Source organism: Falco biarmicus, chromosome 3 (assembly GCF_023638135.1).
Source record: "Falco biarmicus isolate bFalBia1 chromosome 3, bFalBia1.pri, whole genome shotgun sequence".
Taxonomy (NCBI): Eukaryota; Metazoa; Chordata; class Aves; order Falconiformes; family Falconidae; genus Falco; species Falco biarmicus.
In genome coordinates, this window is record NC_079290.1 from 62,211,794 (window position 1) to 62,230,541 (window position 18,748).

Genomic DNA, 18,748 nt, shown 5'->3' on the forward strand with positions numbered 1-18,748 from the left:
GAATTTGTCCAGGACCTCTCGTGAGGAGGGCGGGCTGCCGCTGCCTCTGAACAGGCTGACTCCAAGCACCAGCCTTCCCTCCATGGCCCACAGCAGCGCGCTGCCGGAGTACTAGTGTTGCCAACGCTGAGAGCCAGCAAACCCCAGCATCGCCTGTTATTTTCTCCTGCCGTTGCACCCAAAGCATTCCTCCCACAGCACCGTTAGTCAGCATGTGGGCGAGGAGCCGCCTGTGTGTACAGGGGCTGAAATCCCTGTTGTAGCTGTGAGGACGGCAGGCTGGCGGGGGCTGCCTCGGCCTCTCCCCGGGCTGCCGCCACCCTCAGGGGTCCCCTCTGCGAGAGGCCGAGGCCTCGGCTTCTCCCCGAGGGTGCCGGGGTAAAGGCTGCCCGTCGGGGGCTTAGGCCTGGGCTGCCCCTCCGCGGGCGGCCACCCCGTGCCGCCGGGGCTTGGCGCGCAGCTCCCGCGCCTCACGCGGGCGGCCCGGCGGCCCCTGCAGGGAGGAGGCGAGGCGGGCGGATGGTGCGGGCAGCGGGGGGGCGAGGGTCTCCCCGCCTGCGCGCGGCGCGGGAACCTGCCCGCTCCGCCACAGCCCGGGACACGCTCGCCCCTCCGACGCGGGCAGGCGGCCACCGGGCGGGGTGGCGTGAGGGGACGGCGGAGCCGGTTGTGGGGAGGGAGCTGCGAACGTGCGTGCGCCTGTGTGGCGGGGCGGGCGGCGTGCCCCCGCCCTTCCCCCGCCGGCGCCCGGCGCTGCGCGGTGGGCTGGCGCTGGGGTATTTACGGTAAAGTGGACCCGGCGGTGGCAGCTCGGTGTCAGGTGATCGGCGCTGAGGAGCCGTTGCCGCCGCCCGGGGAGGAAAATGCAAGATGGCCCAGCGGGGCCGTGAGGGGCTCCGCGGCGCCCCTTCCCCGCCCGCCGCCGCCTTCCCGGCGCGTAGGGCCGGCGGGAAGCGCTGAGGCCAACCCCGCCGCGCCAGAGCCCGTCCCCGGCGGGGGCACCGAGCCATGGGGCTCTGCTACAGCCTGCGCCCGCGGCTCTTCGGCGACGCCGGCGGTGGCGGCGGCTCCATCTCCAGCGCCGGCGCCGCCTCGGAGCCCGAAGCGCCGGCGGAGCCTCACGCCGCCCCGCAGCCGCTCGGCGCCCCGCTCCGGCCCGGCGGTAAACCCGGCGGGGAGGCGGACGGGCCGCCGCTGCTCCTGCAGAACGGCGGCGGTAACGGGGCGGCCCCCGAGCGGCCGCCGCTGCCCAAGGCCGGCGGCCCGGGCGGCGGGGGGAAGGCGGCGCGACAGCAGGCGCTGCACCAGCCGCCGGCGCTGCAGAGAACCTGGGAGAAGCTGCGCCTGGAGGAGCGGGAGGCGGAGAAGGAGGCGAGGAAAGTCAGCAAGAGCATCGACCGGGCGCTCAAGGAGCAGAAGCGGGAGTACAAGCAGACGCACCGCCTGCTGCTGCTGGGTACGTGTGTGTGCACGGAGCCGTGTGTGTGCGCGGGGCGTGTGCCGGGGCGGGCAGGTGCCGCGGGGCTCCCGTGCAGCGCCCCCTCCCCGGCTTCCCCCGTTTTCCTTGGGCGCCCTCCATCCCTCCTTTGTCTCTCCGCTGCGCCCCCCGGGCTGCCCTCCCGCCCCCCGGCCGCCTCCGTCCCCGGGCTCTTCCCAGACAGGTTTACACCTTCTTTCCCTTCCTCCTCCCCTTCTTCTCTCCTTCCCCCTTCTGGCCCTAGCAGTGGGTTTGCAATGGAGAACGCCATCGGCGCTTGTCCTGCGAGGGCGAGCGGCTCCACCCAGGCCGCCGGGCGGGAGCGGTGCGGTGGGGGAGCAGCGGGGTCTTCCGGGGGCGAGGCGCTGGGCCCCGAGCGGGGGCCGCCTCGGCCGGGGGGTGTTAGCGCCCGAGCGACTCGGAAACGTTAAAAAAAACCAACAACAACAACAACAACAACAACAAAACCCAGCAAACAAAACCATAGTAGAAAGGAGGGAAAATGGCCATGCATAAGATGTGTTAGCCGGTGGATGATCCACCGCTGCCGTGCGTAACCAGGGGTGGTTTAGTGAGCGGCGGTAGTATGGGCTTGTGGCTCCCGAGTGAGGAGTGTTGATGAGCAATAGGCTCCTTATTTAAGAAAGGAGTGAGTGGTGTAAGGGGAAATAAAGCGGGTGTGGGTATGTCTGTTCCTTGCAGACATCGCCTCTACTAGAAGATGTGTTTTTCAGCTGCTGGCCCTCGAATTTTTTAGGGATGGCTTGTCAGCTTTTGTCCCCTCTTCTCTGAGGTGCTACGTGTGGTCTGCTGTTGCCACTGCTCTTTCTAAGCATTAGTTAATAGTCCTCTCGGAGGATTTGTACCAGCTGATACATTTACAGTATGAAAACCACAGGGGTATCTAATACAAGCATCTCATTTCCTGCAGGAAACAGAACAGTCATACTGCAGGGCTTTTTTTTTTTTTTTTATGGTCTGAGCAGAGGGCTTATTTGGCCTCTTAGTGAAATGGTCATAATCTCTGTGTTCTGTTAGTGTGAAAATACTGATTTGCTTTTGCATTAGATTGCTTTGAGTTTTTTCAGAAAGTTGCATGGTGTGGAGTTTTGGTGGGTATCTACGTGCCTCCCAGGTTTCAGGCAGTCCTACGTCTGTCTTTATAAAGCTGTATTTCCATGCTATTGGATTCCTTCATTCCTGTTGGTAGGTGAGGGGAGGAGAAAATACGAAATATGGCAGTGCACAAAAGGTCTAAGCAATGTTTGCCAGAACTGTAGTGCTCCAAGTCTAAAAAACAAATTATGGGCTTTATTATTTCCCATGAAATACCGGCCTGTAGGATACCAGTAGGGCCAGTAAGAGGAAGAAGATGTAATTCCTAGTCCATGGAATTAGTAATATTCTTTGTAAAACATTGCTTCTGATACTTCAACTGTTACAGTAATATTCCATTAAAAAAGCATATTTTAAAAAGGTTTTTCTTCCTGTAACCTCTGAAAGTGTGTTTTGACCAGTATGGCTACAAGAAAGCAAAGATACTGGTTGGTAGTCTTCCTCTAGAGAGCGATGTAATTGCTTGAACAAAAGGATCCTAACAAATAGATACTGTGTGTAGTCTATAACATGGGTGGTTGTCATAGCAAACCAGAGCAGTAAACATCTGTTCAGAAAAAATACAATTTGAAAAATAAACCGTCTCTGACCCTTGGCATCTGAAAGAAACTCAAAACTCCTAAGACCCTCTGCATTGAATTTTGTATTAAATCTGTGTCCTGATCACAGAATACTCTCTTGATCTCCATATCGCAGGGAGGAAACGCTGGATTATTGTTTCAGCCCTGGCAGATCAGGGCCTGACATTAATGTTTGATTTGCATGTAGGAAGAGCTGCAGGTGCTTTGTGATGCTGTTTGCAAAGAAGTGGAAATGCTGCTCTAAATAAAAGAATAATATTTAGAATGGGGAAGGGTTTGTCAGATGACTAAAGCAAAACTGCATTGTACAACGTAGTCTGTTTCAGTCTTGCATAGAGGAAAAGATTTAGGATGTATACAAAGGTCCTTTAGAATAAAGAATATTATCAGCTTGATATTTTATAGGATTTCTGATGGTAAATAACTGTATCACTGTTCCTAAGGTCTTCCTTAGAGAGTGCAACTAAAAAGCATACCTTTGCTAGAGAGAGGAGGGATATTTTTGTAGATCAACATGGAGGAAATGCATAGCAGAGGGGAAATGGTGAATACAGTGACAGCAGAACACAGTCAACATAATAAACAAAGTTGAGCAACAGCATTGATGTAGGCTTTGTTTGTTCTTTTAAATACAAGTCTGTAAATAATAGCTTAATTTTGGTTTGTCCTTGTATGTCTGGTACATGAACTGGGGCAAGTTTAGAGGGTATTGTAGAAATTTTTAGAGGAAAACACAGTGTACGTTTTAAAGAGCTACTATTAGATATCAAAGGGTATACAAACAAATACACAAGTATAAGAACACTAATATAATCTCTAGAGTCTCTAAATAAGTAGTGTATTAGAAGAGAAGCTTCTATAAATGTTGGAAAATGACCTTTCCTTAAAAGCACACCAATTCTCCTTTTATTATGTCAAATGAAAACAATTAGCTTTGTGATGAGCTGTGCATGTAAGTTACCAAAATATTATAAAGTCTCTAAGGCTTTTTTTAGTGTATGTTGGTAAATACTCTCTAAGAACATGTTCTTGCCTGTCACAGCTTTCCCCCAACTAATGTCTCCCGGTGCACATGATGTTTTGACACTCCCCCTAGCCTACATTTGGAAACACTTAATGTGTTTTGTCATAACCAGTAATTGTGAGAAAGGGGGTGTGCAGTAAGTCCTTGGGATCAGTTCTCTGTGTGTGCCTCCCACATAAATACGTGTATCTGTATCAGGTGGCTGTAACTGTCATGTAGGGGCTTTAATGGTACGCTGGAATAACAGCAGACACAGTTAGGGTTTGTTTTTCCTCTTATGAACTTACATAAAATGGAAACTTGCTTTCCACTGCAATTGCCTGTTTCTTGCTTAATGTCCACTTCAAAAAGGGCAGAAAGGACTGGAAACCTTGGATTGATTACTGTGCTCTGTTATTATTTGCATTTTTTTAAAAAAATCTTTTACTTTTATAAGCGACAATGTTAATCTGTGCAGAGTTCTTAGGATGCTTTTGCTGAGCCTGAAATGAGAAAAAATTTTAAATGCTGTTTTTAAGCATACATATTTATTGCACAGATTTACAGGGCTTGGTCAGTCTTGTAGCTTTGGTTTCTGTATTGTTTCCTGTTTGGTCTTTTTGGTTTTGTTTTTCTTTTTCCAGGGAATTGCAAACACAGTCTTCTACAAGACTGTTTTAGCTGCTTATTTCCTAGAAACTGTACAAACATTGCAAATCACTTTACAGAAGCAATTTAAATGCTCATTTCCAGTCTCATATATTAAGCTCGTATTTTGGGAGTCAGTGGGGGGAAGTGGGATTGGCTTAAAAAAAGTGCTAACCATTGTGGTGTAATTAAGGCTCATGTAATGTTGAAGTCATAGATAGACATAATCTTTTTTCCTAGACAGCTGTTGTCTTCTACTCTCCCCTGCCTCCTGGTTTTTTCCATTTCCCCAGACTCCTGGTTGCTATCCTAACTTCAGATAACTCTCAAGTATAACTCATTCTTATGTACTTCCCTGCTAAGCTGAAACTGAAAGTACTGGGCGTGAAAGCTTTCCTGTTCAACAGAAACTGAAAGTAATGATATAGGGATTGAAGGAGAGAAAATAGGGAGATAGTGATTTTCTTCACTTAAAAGGTACTGTAGCTGCTTGCATGATATTAAGTATTGACTTGATAGTGAAATTTAGACATGTTTGGTTATGTTTATGTACAAAAGCGTATAAAACATAAGAAGAAACATAGCTTCCCTGAATTCATGGAAATCGGATACAAAGATGCCTTGTCAAGCTTGGGGAGTTCCTAAGCAGTAGACCCCTGAAAGCTCAGAGGAGTATAACAGAAGTAATGCTTTACCGTGGTTTTATTTTCTTAACTACATGCCTGTTGACCATTGTCAGGATTAAACTGTTGCAAAAAAGACTTCTGCTCTGACAGTGGCATTTAGACTAAAATTGCAGTCTCTGTGCTGTATCAGTAAAGCCATAAGTTTTTCATCCTCAAACCAATTTCTAGTATTAAAACTAAACTGAATATATTTTATTTAAAAAATAACTTCAATTTTAATTTTTATATAGTGCCAACTCATGCTTATTGATAAATACCCAAATTTAGTTTAGCTTGATGTGCTGATACTTCCCATGTGCCTGCATAAGGCTGTGTGCTTGGGGTGTATTTCTGTTAGCATCAGAGGTGATGCCCTCCCTGGTCTGTAACCTTCGCTTGTATTCCAGGGTGTCGCATCCGGTATATGCCTATCCCGTCGTTACAGCAAAACTTGTTGGTTTGTGCTGATGGATTTAGGATCCCGCACAGCCAGGTAGTTCTAGCGTGTAGGTAATGGATATATAATTGGTAGAATCCGATATTTTCAGGAGTTTGAAATAATGGGCTGCAAATACTGACCAATGTAATAAAGTAAATGGGTTTTATAATCCCTAATCCTTTGCATCATTTGTGTATCTTTCCACACAGTCTTCTGCTTTTGTTGTAGCTTATGGCATTGTATGAAGTGGTATATGTACTCCTTACAAATAAGGAAACCAGTAGACAGAAGTCATCAGGACCTATTAGAATTAGTTCTTAACTTTGGGGTGTTTTTTAAGTGTACTGAAAGCAATCCCTGATTTAAAACACTTAGCTCTTCTTCATTCTGTAGATTGCCGACATTGCATTTAGCCCACATTTAGCTGTTCTAACTACTTTCCTTTCTTTGATTAATTTTGCTTATTTTTTTAATAAATATTTTAGAAAAAATACACTTTTTATTAGTGTAGCAGTGCTGGGACACTCCAACTGCTGTGCAAGGATGGGTTCTGCAGCTGTTACTTAGGCAATATGAACTTTCAGTTATTAGGCAAGTTTTATATATTGGTGTGTATTCCACAAATGCTTATTGTAACATAGTGTCTTAATTAAGCAAGCTATGCTAGTATCTTTGTCATTTTAAGCTTCCATTACCATTACAACTTCTCAACTGCAGAAATTTTGAAGAGCACGTAAAACTTCCAGATTTGCACATTTGTTTTCCCTTTCTCCATGCCTTTTCTTTTCCCAGTTTAGAAGTACATTTTGAAACTTTGTTTCCATGTTCATCCCTTTCCACTGGCCAGCCCCACACCCAGTGTTTCTTACATTGCCAGCCCTTTGGCATTCCTTAACAGAATCTTAGGATATTTTTTTCAACCTCCAAGATAATTGTATAAATCATAGTTACATTGTGGTGGGGTTTTTTGTTTGTCTGGTTGTTGCCTTTTTGGTTTTTTTTTCATTTTAGCATCTTTGACACAGTGAAGCTATACAAATTTGGGGAAATACATACTGGGGGTGGGGGTGTTTTTGTTGTTGGTTGGGGTTTTTTTTCCCCTGAAATCATGGCTTCCTTCAACTTACTTTTCAAGTTGGATACCAATTGAGCTTAGAAAGTTGAATTAATTTTTTTTAAAAAATCTTCTTTTCTTTTTAATCCAACAGTGTGGCTGAGCTGGGGGTGGGGGAACCTGGCCCTCACTCTGCTTACTTTAACTTATTTGATAGACTGTTCTAGAAACTTTGTGCTCTTGCTGAAAGGTGAAAAAATGGTTCTTCTCCACGAACCTCTGAATAATAGTAGAGAAACAAAATGATGCAAGTAAGATAACAGAGCTGTCGCTTACCCTCTGCTAGAATGGATAGAAACTTCTGAGTTACTATTTTGCATTGGGGAAGTCTTGACCACTATACCTTTCAGTAATTTCTTAAGTTCTGTGTGGTTTGGATCTTTTGTAATGTCTAGTAAGAGGCTCTTCTTTGAGTAGACACTTAATGAATTGAACAGGTTAGTAAAACAGAGCAGATGTTGTTCAGCCCATTGACTGTCACCATGGTCCCGGAGAGATTTAAAGCTGTCTTTCACTGAAGATGCAGATCTATTTTTAGAGATGGAAAATACCAATAGTTATTACTTACTATGTTCTTAATAAAACCAGGCTTCTGTAGATAGTTAAAATCATCCAGTTGTGGTTAAGATTTACAGCCTTGCATAGTTGTTCCACCCTGTGAGGTGTTTGTTGTGCTACAGTCATCAACACATCTTTCACTTTATGGGCATAAGCTTTGTCTTACAACTGGTTTAGTTTTTTTAACACTTTGCATGTTTTCTTCTGATTGATGATATCATAAAACAATAAGGCTGGGTGGTTGGTTTGTTTGCTTTTAAAATACGCAGGAGTGCAGGGTCTGGAAGAAAGGCAGCCTCATACCTGGCCTGTGCATGTTGTATTTATGCCTTTTCCAAAAGTGGATGAGCATGTTAGGTAAATACTGACCAGCAGTATTTCATATTATCTCTGTAGCACTGCGTAGCTCTATGTGAAACTCCTGTCTCTCGTGATTTGTCTGCACATGAATATTAATTAAAAGTTTAAGGACTCAAAGCCTCACTAGATAAGCTGTATGAAGAAGGAAGGACATGCTGTTTGGGACTAGAATAGATTTTTTTTTTTCTTTTTCTGTGTTGACATGCAAAAGACTGAAAAAAACCTGCCAATTAATGTCGGTAACATAAGGCATAACATCAGTCACCTGTAGTGGAAGATCTTAACTGATGTCTTTTTGAAGTCAAACTTGAATTGCTTTCTCATTTTACATTTGTTTATTCTTAAACTTAAGTTTGAAGAATTATAAATAAAAGTGTTTATATAAAGAATTTAATGTTAGGTTTCAAGAATAATAAATCAAGTCTTTCCTAAAATACCATTACTTAGCAAGTCAAATCCAGGTTGTATTTTAATTTCTATGCTGTTATTCTTAACTTTATTTTAGCCAAGAATTTACACCACGTGGGAACAACATGCATTTTGGAGGTTATAAAGCTGTTTAAAAATAGGAAGGGTGGGATGTTTTTTTCCTCCCCAAGTATTTAAAATAAGCAAAAAAAACTTAAAGGCCTTTTGTTTTATCAATGATAGGCAATACAATTTTGGCTGTTTTTTTAGGATGACTTCATTCTTAGAAAGGGCAAAAATGAAGCTTTTCTCAGCAATCAGTTCAAGCAAATCATCTAGTTGGTCTTCAGAAGCTGCAGAAAAGGAGAAAGTTCTTTCTGTGCCTTGGGTTAGCATATGCAATGGAGGTAAGGAACAGGCTGAAAAACATCTGTAATAAAAATCTGACAATAAATTGAGCCCTTGCTTTCTGTGGGTGTCATTTCCCCACCCTCAAGGCCTCTTTTTTTTTTTTTTAATTATTTGAAAACAATTACTTTTTGATACATGTAATATGCTCTGTATTTAACTTGTCATGTGTGGATTAAAAAGGATTCTGCATCATGAAGAATGAAGGCTATGTTAGTGTGTCAAAAGTGTTGATGATCATGGATCTTTATTCTTCTGTGCAAGTGTAATTTATATTAAGCAACTCTAACCTTTTATGAAAAACTGTCATGAATGTTGCTGGAGATGTTACCAACTCTTATGCTACAGTTCTGTTAATTATGGAGAGCTGGTCATTCTGGATCTTGAAAAAAATGCAGAATGCACTGCATGGTGTTAGGCAGTGCCTTCATAATCGTCTTTGTTTTCTTGAACTTACATATGGAAGACTAAGCTACAACACAAACAAGTTGTGGTTTTTTTTCTTGAAATAGAGCGCTCATGCATATTTCACATTTGAATTCATTTCATGTTGATGAAAGAATACTTTTCTATTCTAAATGATGCTTTTTCAGATAGGTGTATGCATGTGTCTGTGTGCACACATGACCACTGATGTTCTTGTAAAGTGCAATAGGTTGCCATGGAAAGTCTAGGCGAGTTAAACCAGCCTTCAAGAGTTTGTGGTTGGATTATATCCTGGCACATCTCATGGGCTTAAAGATTCATAAGAACAGGGTGAGTCTAATGAATTCTGTAACAAGATTGGGGTTTTGTCATCCTTTGACTCACTGGATGTTTGAATTACAACACAGACTTCTGGTGTTATCTTCTGCCTGTTCTGAGCTTACTGTATTTGTCCAATTCATTCTCTAGGAGAGAGAGATGAACAAGATATTAAGCACTTCTAACATACACCAGCCTTTGCAAAGATAAACTTCTTTTTTTGTCGTCTTATACGAACTATGAACCTAAGATGCAGAAGAACATAATAATTTATATAAAGGACAAAAATAACCTGTTCATAATCTATGAAGGTATGGTTAAAGAGTTTTTGGTGGGGTTTCTTTAACAAAAAAAAAAAAAGTCTTCTGCTTTCTAAATGGGAAGATGCTCTGAAAAGTATTTATGTCTCTTATTGTCTGCTTTCCCCGATCATTTAATTGCCTAATATTAAAACTGAACTAAGAAAATCCTTGATGTGTACAAGATAAGTTTTTCTCCTTCAGCTGTGCTTAAGAACCTTGTACACTACTGTTACACGTGATGCTGTGCAACCTAGTCACTGTTGTATAAACAAGCAGGAAAATTCTGTTAAGGATCAACTGTAACTTAAGATGACTTTCAGATCCTTTTATTCATTGAGTCTACTGGCCTGTGAGTATGACTTAATGCAGAACAGTAGCTATTGAAACTGTTTTGCTTTTATCCTTTGAAAATATTTCCATGAAGGAAAACAGATGGGAACTACAAGACAGTAATTCTGGTTCAGATTGTATAGTTGATCTTTCTTTGACTTAACATTTGAAAGAAACATAGAAATCTCAAAACCTTTTAGGGTGGAGGGGGAGCACAAAAAAACAACCAACCATCCTTTTTTCATGTAAATTCTGATGGCTTTTGTTTGTTTAACAGAACTGAACTTCAAGTTCATACTGATGTAGATTGTCCCTATAGATGAAATAGCACTGGGAGGGGAAACACAAGCTTTTGGCACTTGAAAGACTGCATAACAAACTGCATTTAAATAATTGCCACCCAGTGTTCCTTTTAGTAAATACATTTTTCTTCTCACTTTTAAGAATATTTTGAACAGTCTTACACTTTCTGTGATTTCTTCAGTGCTCTGAAGCATTTACTGTCTCTTAATGAAAGACTGATACAGAAACGTAGAGTTGCACTTGATTTAGTGCTTCCTTGATGCCTTCTTTTCAGATAAGTGGCTGTAGCAATCCCTCTGATGCCTCTGTGAGTTTCCAGGTACACCCAGGGTGTATAAGGCTGTTCCAAATGTCATCGCTGCTCTGTCGGGTTTTGTTATTTTACTCAGTGACATCTGGATTCATGAGCTTGTTTGTTCTGTAGTGTCTTTCCAACCTGAATAATAGTGAAGCAGTACAGCTGGTGTGTTGTTGGTTTTGTTTTGGCTTTTTTTTTTTTAATGGGGAGATTACAGTAATAATTACAGAGGCAATGTACTCACTCCTAGGGTCTTCTACCTCTTAACTCTATATATAGAGGTGAGAATGCTGAATCAGTCTGTGGGGAAGTACAAAAATGCCTGCAATGGTGTTTGGCTTGTTATATGCAGAACTGTCTTCTGTCAGTGGATTCTGGCTCCAGATGTATGTCAACTATGTCTCTGACCTACCAGAGGTAGAAGGAAAACTTTCATGGAAAAGCTGAAAAGGAAGTAATAGTTCACTGATACTTGAAGCTTCTTGCAATTTAATGTAGAGAGGATCACCTCAAGAGTAATCCACTCCAAAGACCGTTTCAGCAATAGTCCTTGTTTGGTTAAAAGGTATTCACAGATACGTGTTCTATCTGCCAGACCGAATAATACTTTCTAACACGTCAGGAAAAGTTCAAGCAGTGTAGTAAAAGGTCAAACAGCCTTTCAGATAACCGTGTTACGGAAGAGTTTGGGGGGTGGGCAGGGGTGAGGTGGGACTGTCTTTCATGCTGCTTCATGCTATGCCCAGTGCCGCTGCTAGTGTTCCTGGTCCAGCAGATGCTCTGAGAACAAGCAGATATTTCACACATTGTCTGCCTTCCTATACAACACTTAAGAACAGGCATGTGTTAATACCTGGTTCTGCTCTTAGGGGAGACAAATCACCTTAATACCAACCAGTTTTCATGAGGTTTTGTGCATTGACTGTGTGAGAAATGGCACAGCCTGCCAAGCTTCTCCAGCACCTGGTGTTCTAGTACATGTAGATTAGGTGCAGGGCAAAACAAACATATAACCTTCTCAAGCTTAAACAGCGTAACATCAGTACATCCTACCATGTTGACTGCCACTGAAATGTCACCTTTTCTTAATGACAGGGTTTCTCTAAGATTAGGATGGCTAAAGGAGTAAGAGTTTGAGAGCAAAAGTTTTCTTCTGGTTTATGGCTGGGTTTTTTCCTCCCCTCCTTTGATGTCCTTTTAAAGGGACTGCAAAACCTCCCTGTAATACCTCACTTCTGAGTTTCTTTACAAGTCAGGTAAACTTAAGTGAAAGTAAGAATTTCTGCTGCTGTTTCCTCCCCTCTTTGTGTTCTGTATCCTGATACCCCTGGTAAAGGAGTAATTAGAAACTTATTTGAACTGGCTGTTTACTTGACATGCAAAAAAAATGCTGAATTAATCTCAATCCTATGTAAAAAGCAAAACAATAATACACCCACCCCCCAGACAAATAAAAGAATATACAGCATCTTTTGAGTTCAGTCCTTTATCCCCTAATGAAGTTCTCTCTAAAGTTAAACTGATAAAGACTTTAGTATTGGTAGCTGCTTCATCAGCATGAGGTAAGCAACCAGACAGTGGACCAGACTTAAGGAATTTATGAATATGTAGACTGAAAGTGCAAAGTGACCACTAAGTTTTTTCCATTAGACTATCTATGTAGTCTCTGTGCTCTAAACTAATAAATTTCTTGAATTTCAACATGACTGTTGGTAAGGTAATCTCCGTATCAAATGTTCAAGCAGCGCTATTGTTTAGGACCATATTTCAGTTCTGAATAGGACATGCACTCTGTCCCACCCACCAGCTTCAGCTCCTGCTTGGATGGAATTCATATTACCCTTGCTTTCTCCAGCTTGCTTGTAGCTGTAACTCATGTAGTTATTCCATTACTTGAAAGATGACAGGCTGGAAAATATTCCTTAAAAGCTGACTGTGCTCTTCACCTGTTGCTGTTATCTGAGCTGTCTTTCCAACATCTCAAAGTGGGCAGTGCCAGCTTCTAATGGTGTTTTTGTGTATATTTCCTGGATGAAGCATTGGGATTAATTGTTTTGTCACTTGTTGTGGTGGCTTTTTTTTTCTCTACTTCGTTCATCAGATAATTCAGTAGTAGTGTACATCCAAGTCTTTCTGAAACTGGCCTATAAAAATCTTTGTGCTCTGCTTCTAGAAACGTGACCTTGCAGTGGCTCATTGAAGAGTATTATTTGACTGGACCATGCTTATTAGGGAGTTGTTCTCCAGCATTATTGCTCATCCACGCTTCAGTCTTTTGATAAGCTAGCATTATTCACAGTGGTGTCTTTTAATCAGTGACTAAAAGTTTACTGATCCTGTGAGGATGTTATTACCTTATTAGCAATACTGCAACTAGTTGATGATTCACAGTTCTTGAAATCCATCTATTAGTTGATTCCTCATGCACTTAATGTGTTGTATTAATCATTTGTAGAATAACATCAGGCATGCATGTGCTGGTTATTTATAATATCAAATGTCTTATATTGACATAAGCCTTTAACTTAATCAACTGTGTGTGTTATCAATATCCTCAAATATTTTTTTAATTAAGCAAATAACTTATCAAGTACAGGACTGGTATCTACCATCTGAGGTCAATAAATCAGTATGAAATGTGATTTTTTTCTGAAACTGTGTGTGATCTAAATAACAGGATCTCATACCTGAAAAACTTGCTATTCTAAGACCCTGAGGTTATTTTGTGTGTAACAGTAAATGTTTATCTCTGGTGATTTGTAGAGCATACTTGTGATCTTTCCTGTAAGGATTCCTGTAAATATTAAGAACTGTTTAGATCACCTTGTAAAGAAAGAGGGCAGGAACATATGTTTAAAGAATTACTTGTGTTGACATACAGAGCATTATTTGCTGTTACTTTTTCAAGGTAAAGAACATAACCTGACATTTCTGGGTGAATGTTGCCATTAAACAATGAGGCTGGTTATCCACATCTTGGTCTAGCCTGGTCTAGAAGAACATGCTGCTCTTGTGATTTCTAGCAAAAGAAATCATTTCATTAACTTGAAGAGATAGTTTGGAAACTGTTTTGCTTGGTCTGTTCCATCTCTAGTATAGTATATTCAGGGTGGTTCAAACTGTCCACTTGCCTCTCACTTCCTTCAAGAAGAGGCAAGCTACTTATTTAAATTGATACTTTCAACAAGCTGAAAATACTTTGTCAGGATGAAATAAGCCAATTGAATATTTGCTGCTACTACAGACCAGAGAGAAAAAAAAAGTAATCTCATGATACTGTTTTTTATTTCTCTTTTGTCTTCTGTGCTACATTAGATCTTGCAAGCAGTTGCTTGGGCCTTTTATGAACAATATCTTTCAAATCAGCTGACTCCTGTTACTTTTTGCTGCCTTTATGGCTGGGAAATAACTGATCATTCAGGTTTAGAAGTCATCTTTACCATGAAAGAGTCCCAACTCAAAATGTAAACCTCTAAAAATCAAAGCACTTAGTAAATTAAGAGTTTTGTTCTAGGTCAGGGTTTTTTTGGTAGCAGTTAAGAAAGATAATTGCTACCTGTTACAAAAACTGCTTGATGTCAGAATTGTTGTATATGTTACATGTTGGAAATCAGCCCTTTACTTACACAAAGATAAAATTCTTACCTTCATAATCTTCTTCATAGGTATTTGAGTAAAGAATTAAGTCTCTGTGAACATGTTTGGGTATTCTCATTCTTTAACTCATCCTAAATGCACACTAACAATTATTTTAATTTATTAAATACTTGACAGAGTCTTTCATCCTGTCATCATAGAAAGTTGTCACAGCAGTATCCAAACTAGCCAGCTGCAACAAGACTTTTACCATCCCATTCCAGGTTAACCTCAATAGGTAGTTCCCATGCCTTGCCCTAGCACGGCCACCAGTCCCCCACAAGGTTTCAACAGTTCATCTACTGTCCGTGCTGTTTCTTCAGGCCAGTCCACCCTGCTTCTTGCCTCTTGCATCCACCTCTAGGCCCCCTTCTCCCCAGGGCCTCTCCTATATCCAGGATGCTCTCTCTTCTCCCTCTGCTTCTTCCAGGGCTCCTCTTTCACACCCCTTAGAGCTATTTAAGTACTTAGCAGGACCCAGCCACAGCTGTGCATTATCCACATCTGCCAACCCACCGGCCCTGAAGCCAGCCCACAGCTGTATATTATCAATGTTAATTAACCCAGCTTCATTCCTCTATAATTCCTCTACGGAAAGTCTTTTTTTTTTTTTTTTTTTCTTTTTTTTTTTTCTTCTCAGGTGTATACATTTTTTCAGAGCACCAAATGGCTTGAAACACTTTCTTGACTCCCATCCATGGCTGACAATGTATTTAACGTTTCAAATGATAGCCCTTTCCCTGTGGGTCTTCTAGTGGGTGCCAGGTCTTCTAGAACAGGGGCTCTCAAACTTTTTAACCAGGGGGCCGGCGCGTGGATGAAGTGTCAGGCAGTCATCTGCAGCTGCTTGGTTTCCCCCCCCCCAACCCCGGGGTGTGTGTGTAAATACTGGGGGCCGGATTGAGGACCCTGGGGGGCCATATCCAGCCCACGGGCCATAGTTTGAGGACCCCTGTTCTAGCATTTTAATTAACTCTCCACACAGGGACCCTTCCTGTGGAGGAAACATGCATTTTCTTTAAAAAGAGCTTCCAAAATAGATTGCAAGCATAAACTGTGGAGGAGGAAAAATAATTTTAAGTACAGGAGCAGTTGTGTTACTGATTCTTGTGTAGTATGTAAAGATCTGAATTTGTAAGTCAGTGTAATGTGCAAGTATGTAAAATGAATACTTACATTGAAAGGATAGTAAGTATTCCTGTGGCTGCAAGAATCCCAGATGTGAGCTGAACTCTGCAGTGTCATCAGTCTGGAATTTACAGCTGGAGTTGGAAGAGGGAGCTGAGACCCAGAGGAATGGCAGAAAATTATTTCCATTAATGTTGTCTCTGAATTTCTTATTTTTCAGCTTGGGTATGGTACATGTCATCAGAAATGCTTCAAAAGTACTGAGCAGTTTTGTCTTCAGCCAGAGTTAAATGGTCAGCGTTGAGGAGGAATTAAACACAAAAGCGTTGTGTTGCATACTCTGAATATATCAATTCCTTCAAGAAGAATGTTCTTAATTTTTGTTTTAATGTTATTTTTGTCACTTTACCCAGTTCAGTTATTGGGTATATATATAGAAGTGATGGTGAGAATTCATTCATTTAAAATATAATTGATTTTTTTTTAAAAAGGAGCTTTTATTCTGAGACTTAAAACTGAAAATGCAGTTTCTTTTATGGAGCCCATGAAATGCAGTCTGCAACCCCCAACTCAATAGCAGGATGCTGAAAAAATTGACATAGATTCAGAACAGCAGACTTCTTAAAATATTAACAGAAAGACTTATTTGCTTGGGTGTTTGCTTTTTTTTTTTTTCCTTCTGATCGTAAATGTCCATTAATATTTGTCATGGAAAACTTCAGGCTGAGTTTAAAACTTAATAAAATCAGCTGAATGGTGTCATGTAATGAAAATCATTAGGAAGACTCAGCTACAGTTAAACTGTCAAACACATGCAAAGGTTAGGCATTTCCAGCGTGAAGGGTATCTGTTCAAACTTTGGTTTATATGCTTTATGTCAACATGTGTTATCCTTTTTTTGACATGACTGTCTGTGCTTCCTTTCTGTGTTCCTCATAGGTCTGTGCCTACCATCAAGTATGGTATATAGAATACAGTAATAGAATAAATAATAACTGAATATGATATGTTGACTGCATGTAATTTTCATTTTTTTTAGTGGCACAATTCTTGCACTGTGTACAGAAATCTTTGGTGACTCGTGGTTTTTTCTAAGGAGTGAACCATAGATATGTTTCCTGTTGTACAGATGGAAAACCTAGGTAGAAATGGAACTTGCTCAAACTTACACATAATGTAAATTTTAATAATTAGTTTTGATTTCTACAGCTGGCCTACCTCTAAAATTATTTTAGAGAGCTGGCACAAAAAGCTACTACCTTTGGTGTCCAAATTACTATGTTAATGTTCGCTAGAATTTCTGAAAACTACTTCTCAAATTAAATACTCTTGAGTGTGGGGAAACTTAATAATGCTGCAACTGTATGACCTGCTCTGATGGCTATGCATCCAAGATGTGAGAGCTCAGCTGAGAAGAAACTGAACCTTCTGGTACTGTTTTTATGTCCCAATACCAGTTTAATGACCTGGGCCTCTCAGATGGTGGTTGGACAGGTTCCCTGTCATGACAGCATGATAAACTCTTCAAGTCTTAAAAAGCATACTATTCCTGGCTTTCCTGTGTGTGATCTCCTATTTCTAGTCCAGTGAAGAATGATGACTTGTAGTAACTGCTGATACCCTTTTGCCTTACTTCAGATAAGCATAAGATGCAATTAGTGGAGGGTGTCTTGGCAGCAGCATGCCGTATTGGGAAAACCACTCCATGTTGTAAGGGTTATTGGACTGCATTGCTGCTGCAGATTTTGATAACTGAAAAGTCTCCATCTGACCAGCTTTGGGAGCAAGAGGATAAGCAAAGAATAGTGGGAACAGCTTGCTGCAGTAAGAAAAGATCTCTGAGCCTAGATAGATGTACAGTCATATTCTTGTGAGGGAAAGCTTTGTCCCTACCCCTCGCTACTAATGCTTGACAAGAGAGCCTGGAGGGAAAAACAAACAACTCCCCCCCCACACACAAACAGCTTGTTCTTGCAGTCAGTAACCTGATTTACCCCAAGCTGAAGCAGACTAGTAGTTAATGAATTGGATGTTACCAGGATTTTCTTGTATGGTCAAGCTGCTTCATAATACTGCTGTGGTTTACCACCTCTGGTAATAAAACTGTTCACGTAGTGGTACAGGTTTTAGTATAGAGCTTCTGTATAATTATTTCTAAGGAAAAATGGCAGACCTAATATGCATGACTATAAAATTTACACTTCACAAATAGTTCTGAGAGCTGTGTAAGTTATCGAACATGTTGTCAGTCAGCTTGATAGCAATGGAGATTGGAAATTCTGCATTCCTTAATTGAAACAAACTGGGATCCAAATCCCATTCAAAACATGATGGAACTGTATCTTACTGTTTTAGATCCCACATCTGTTCTGTTGCTCAGGGCTTGCTTTGTATATGTGGTACTATGCCTGAACTAATAAATCCCGTGGGATCTTACCTAAGCTGAAATCAGTGTTGGATAAACCATGTCAGTAATTAAGAAATAACCGAGTTGCAGAGCTGGTTTCTGACTGTTGCAACTTCTGTGTGTTTCTGGTTGCTCTAAAATGGCCAGAGGGACTATGAAGAAAGTTCAACCATTTGTCCACAGGTGTGGAATAAACTTAGGCAGAATTTGAATGACTGTCTAAGCGGATGTGTAGCCAAAAGAAGCTGTGACTTAATTGCAACTAGAGTGGAAGACCTGCATCTGTATACCTAGGTGTCAAATGACTTCTGTGATGGCACTCAGAGCTTTATCCTGTGTTCCCCGTTACCTGCCAGTTCAGGTATGAAGAATGGTGCCACTGGGTACAAAGGCACTTGTGTGTGACCTGCTATGCAATCAAATGTGCAGTGAAGCAAGCCTCTCTGTGGCAAAGGCAGGCTATGGTTCCTCTTCCTTAAGGAAAACTATAACAGCCTGTTTGTTGTGCCAAACATCTGTCTTTACACCAGTTTCACCAGTTTACAGGTACCACTGCCATTTGCTGTATCACCTTGATTTGTTCTTTACTCGCCATTTGCTTTGTACTGCATGAAGCAGGACTCTGTAGCAAAGCTTCTGTGGCTTGTCCTACAGCATAACTAAAACTGTTAATGCTGTCTTTGCAATTTTGTGAATTGAAAGTAAATTTGAAAAGAAAACTTCATTTTTATGTTAATTTTATTTTAAAGGAAAAGGCAGCTTGGGGTTTCTTGCTTTGGTTGTTTTTTTTAACACAAGGAGAGCACGGTGGTTAATTTCAAGA

General features: G+C 41.6%; 1 protein-coding gene across 1 annotated transcript in view; it reads left to right on the forward strand.

The window, feature by feature from the left end:
- The first annotated feature begins 738 nt into the window (after positions 1-738).
- Positions 739-18,748, forward strand: part of GNAL (G protein subunit alpha L) — a 195,745-nt gene continuing 177,735 nt past the window's right edge. The window contains exon 1 of the mRNA XM_056331881.1: positions 739-1,456. Coding sequence (XP_056187856.1) covers positions 1,009-1,456 — 448 coding nt within the window. The 5' untranslated portion in view covers positions 739-1,008. The remainder of the gene's footprint in view (positions 1,457-18,748) is intronic.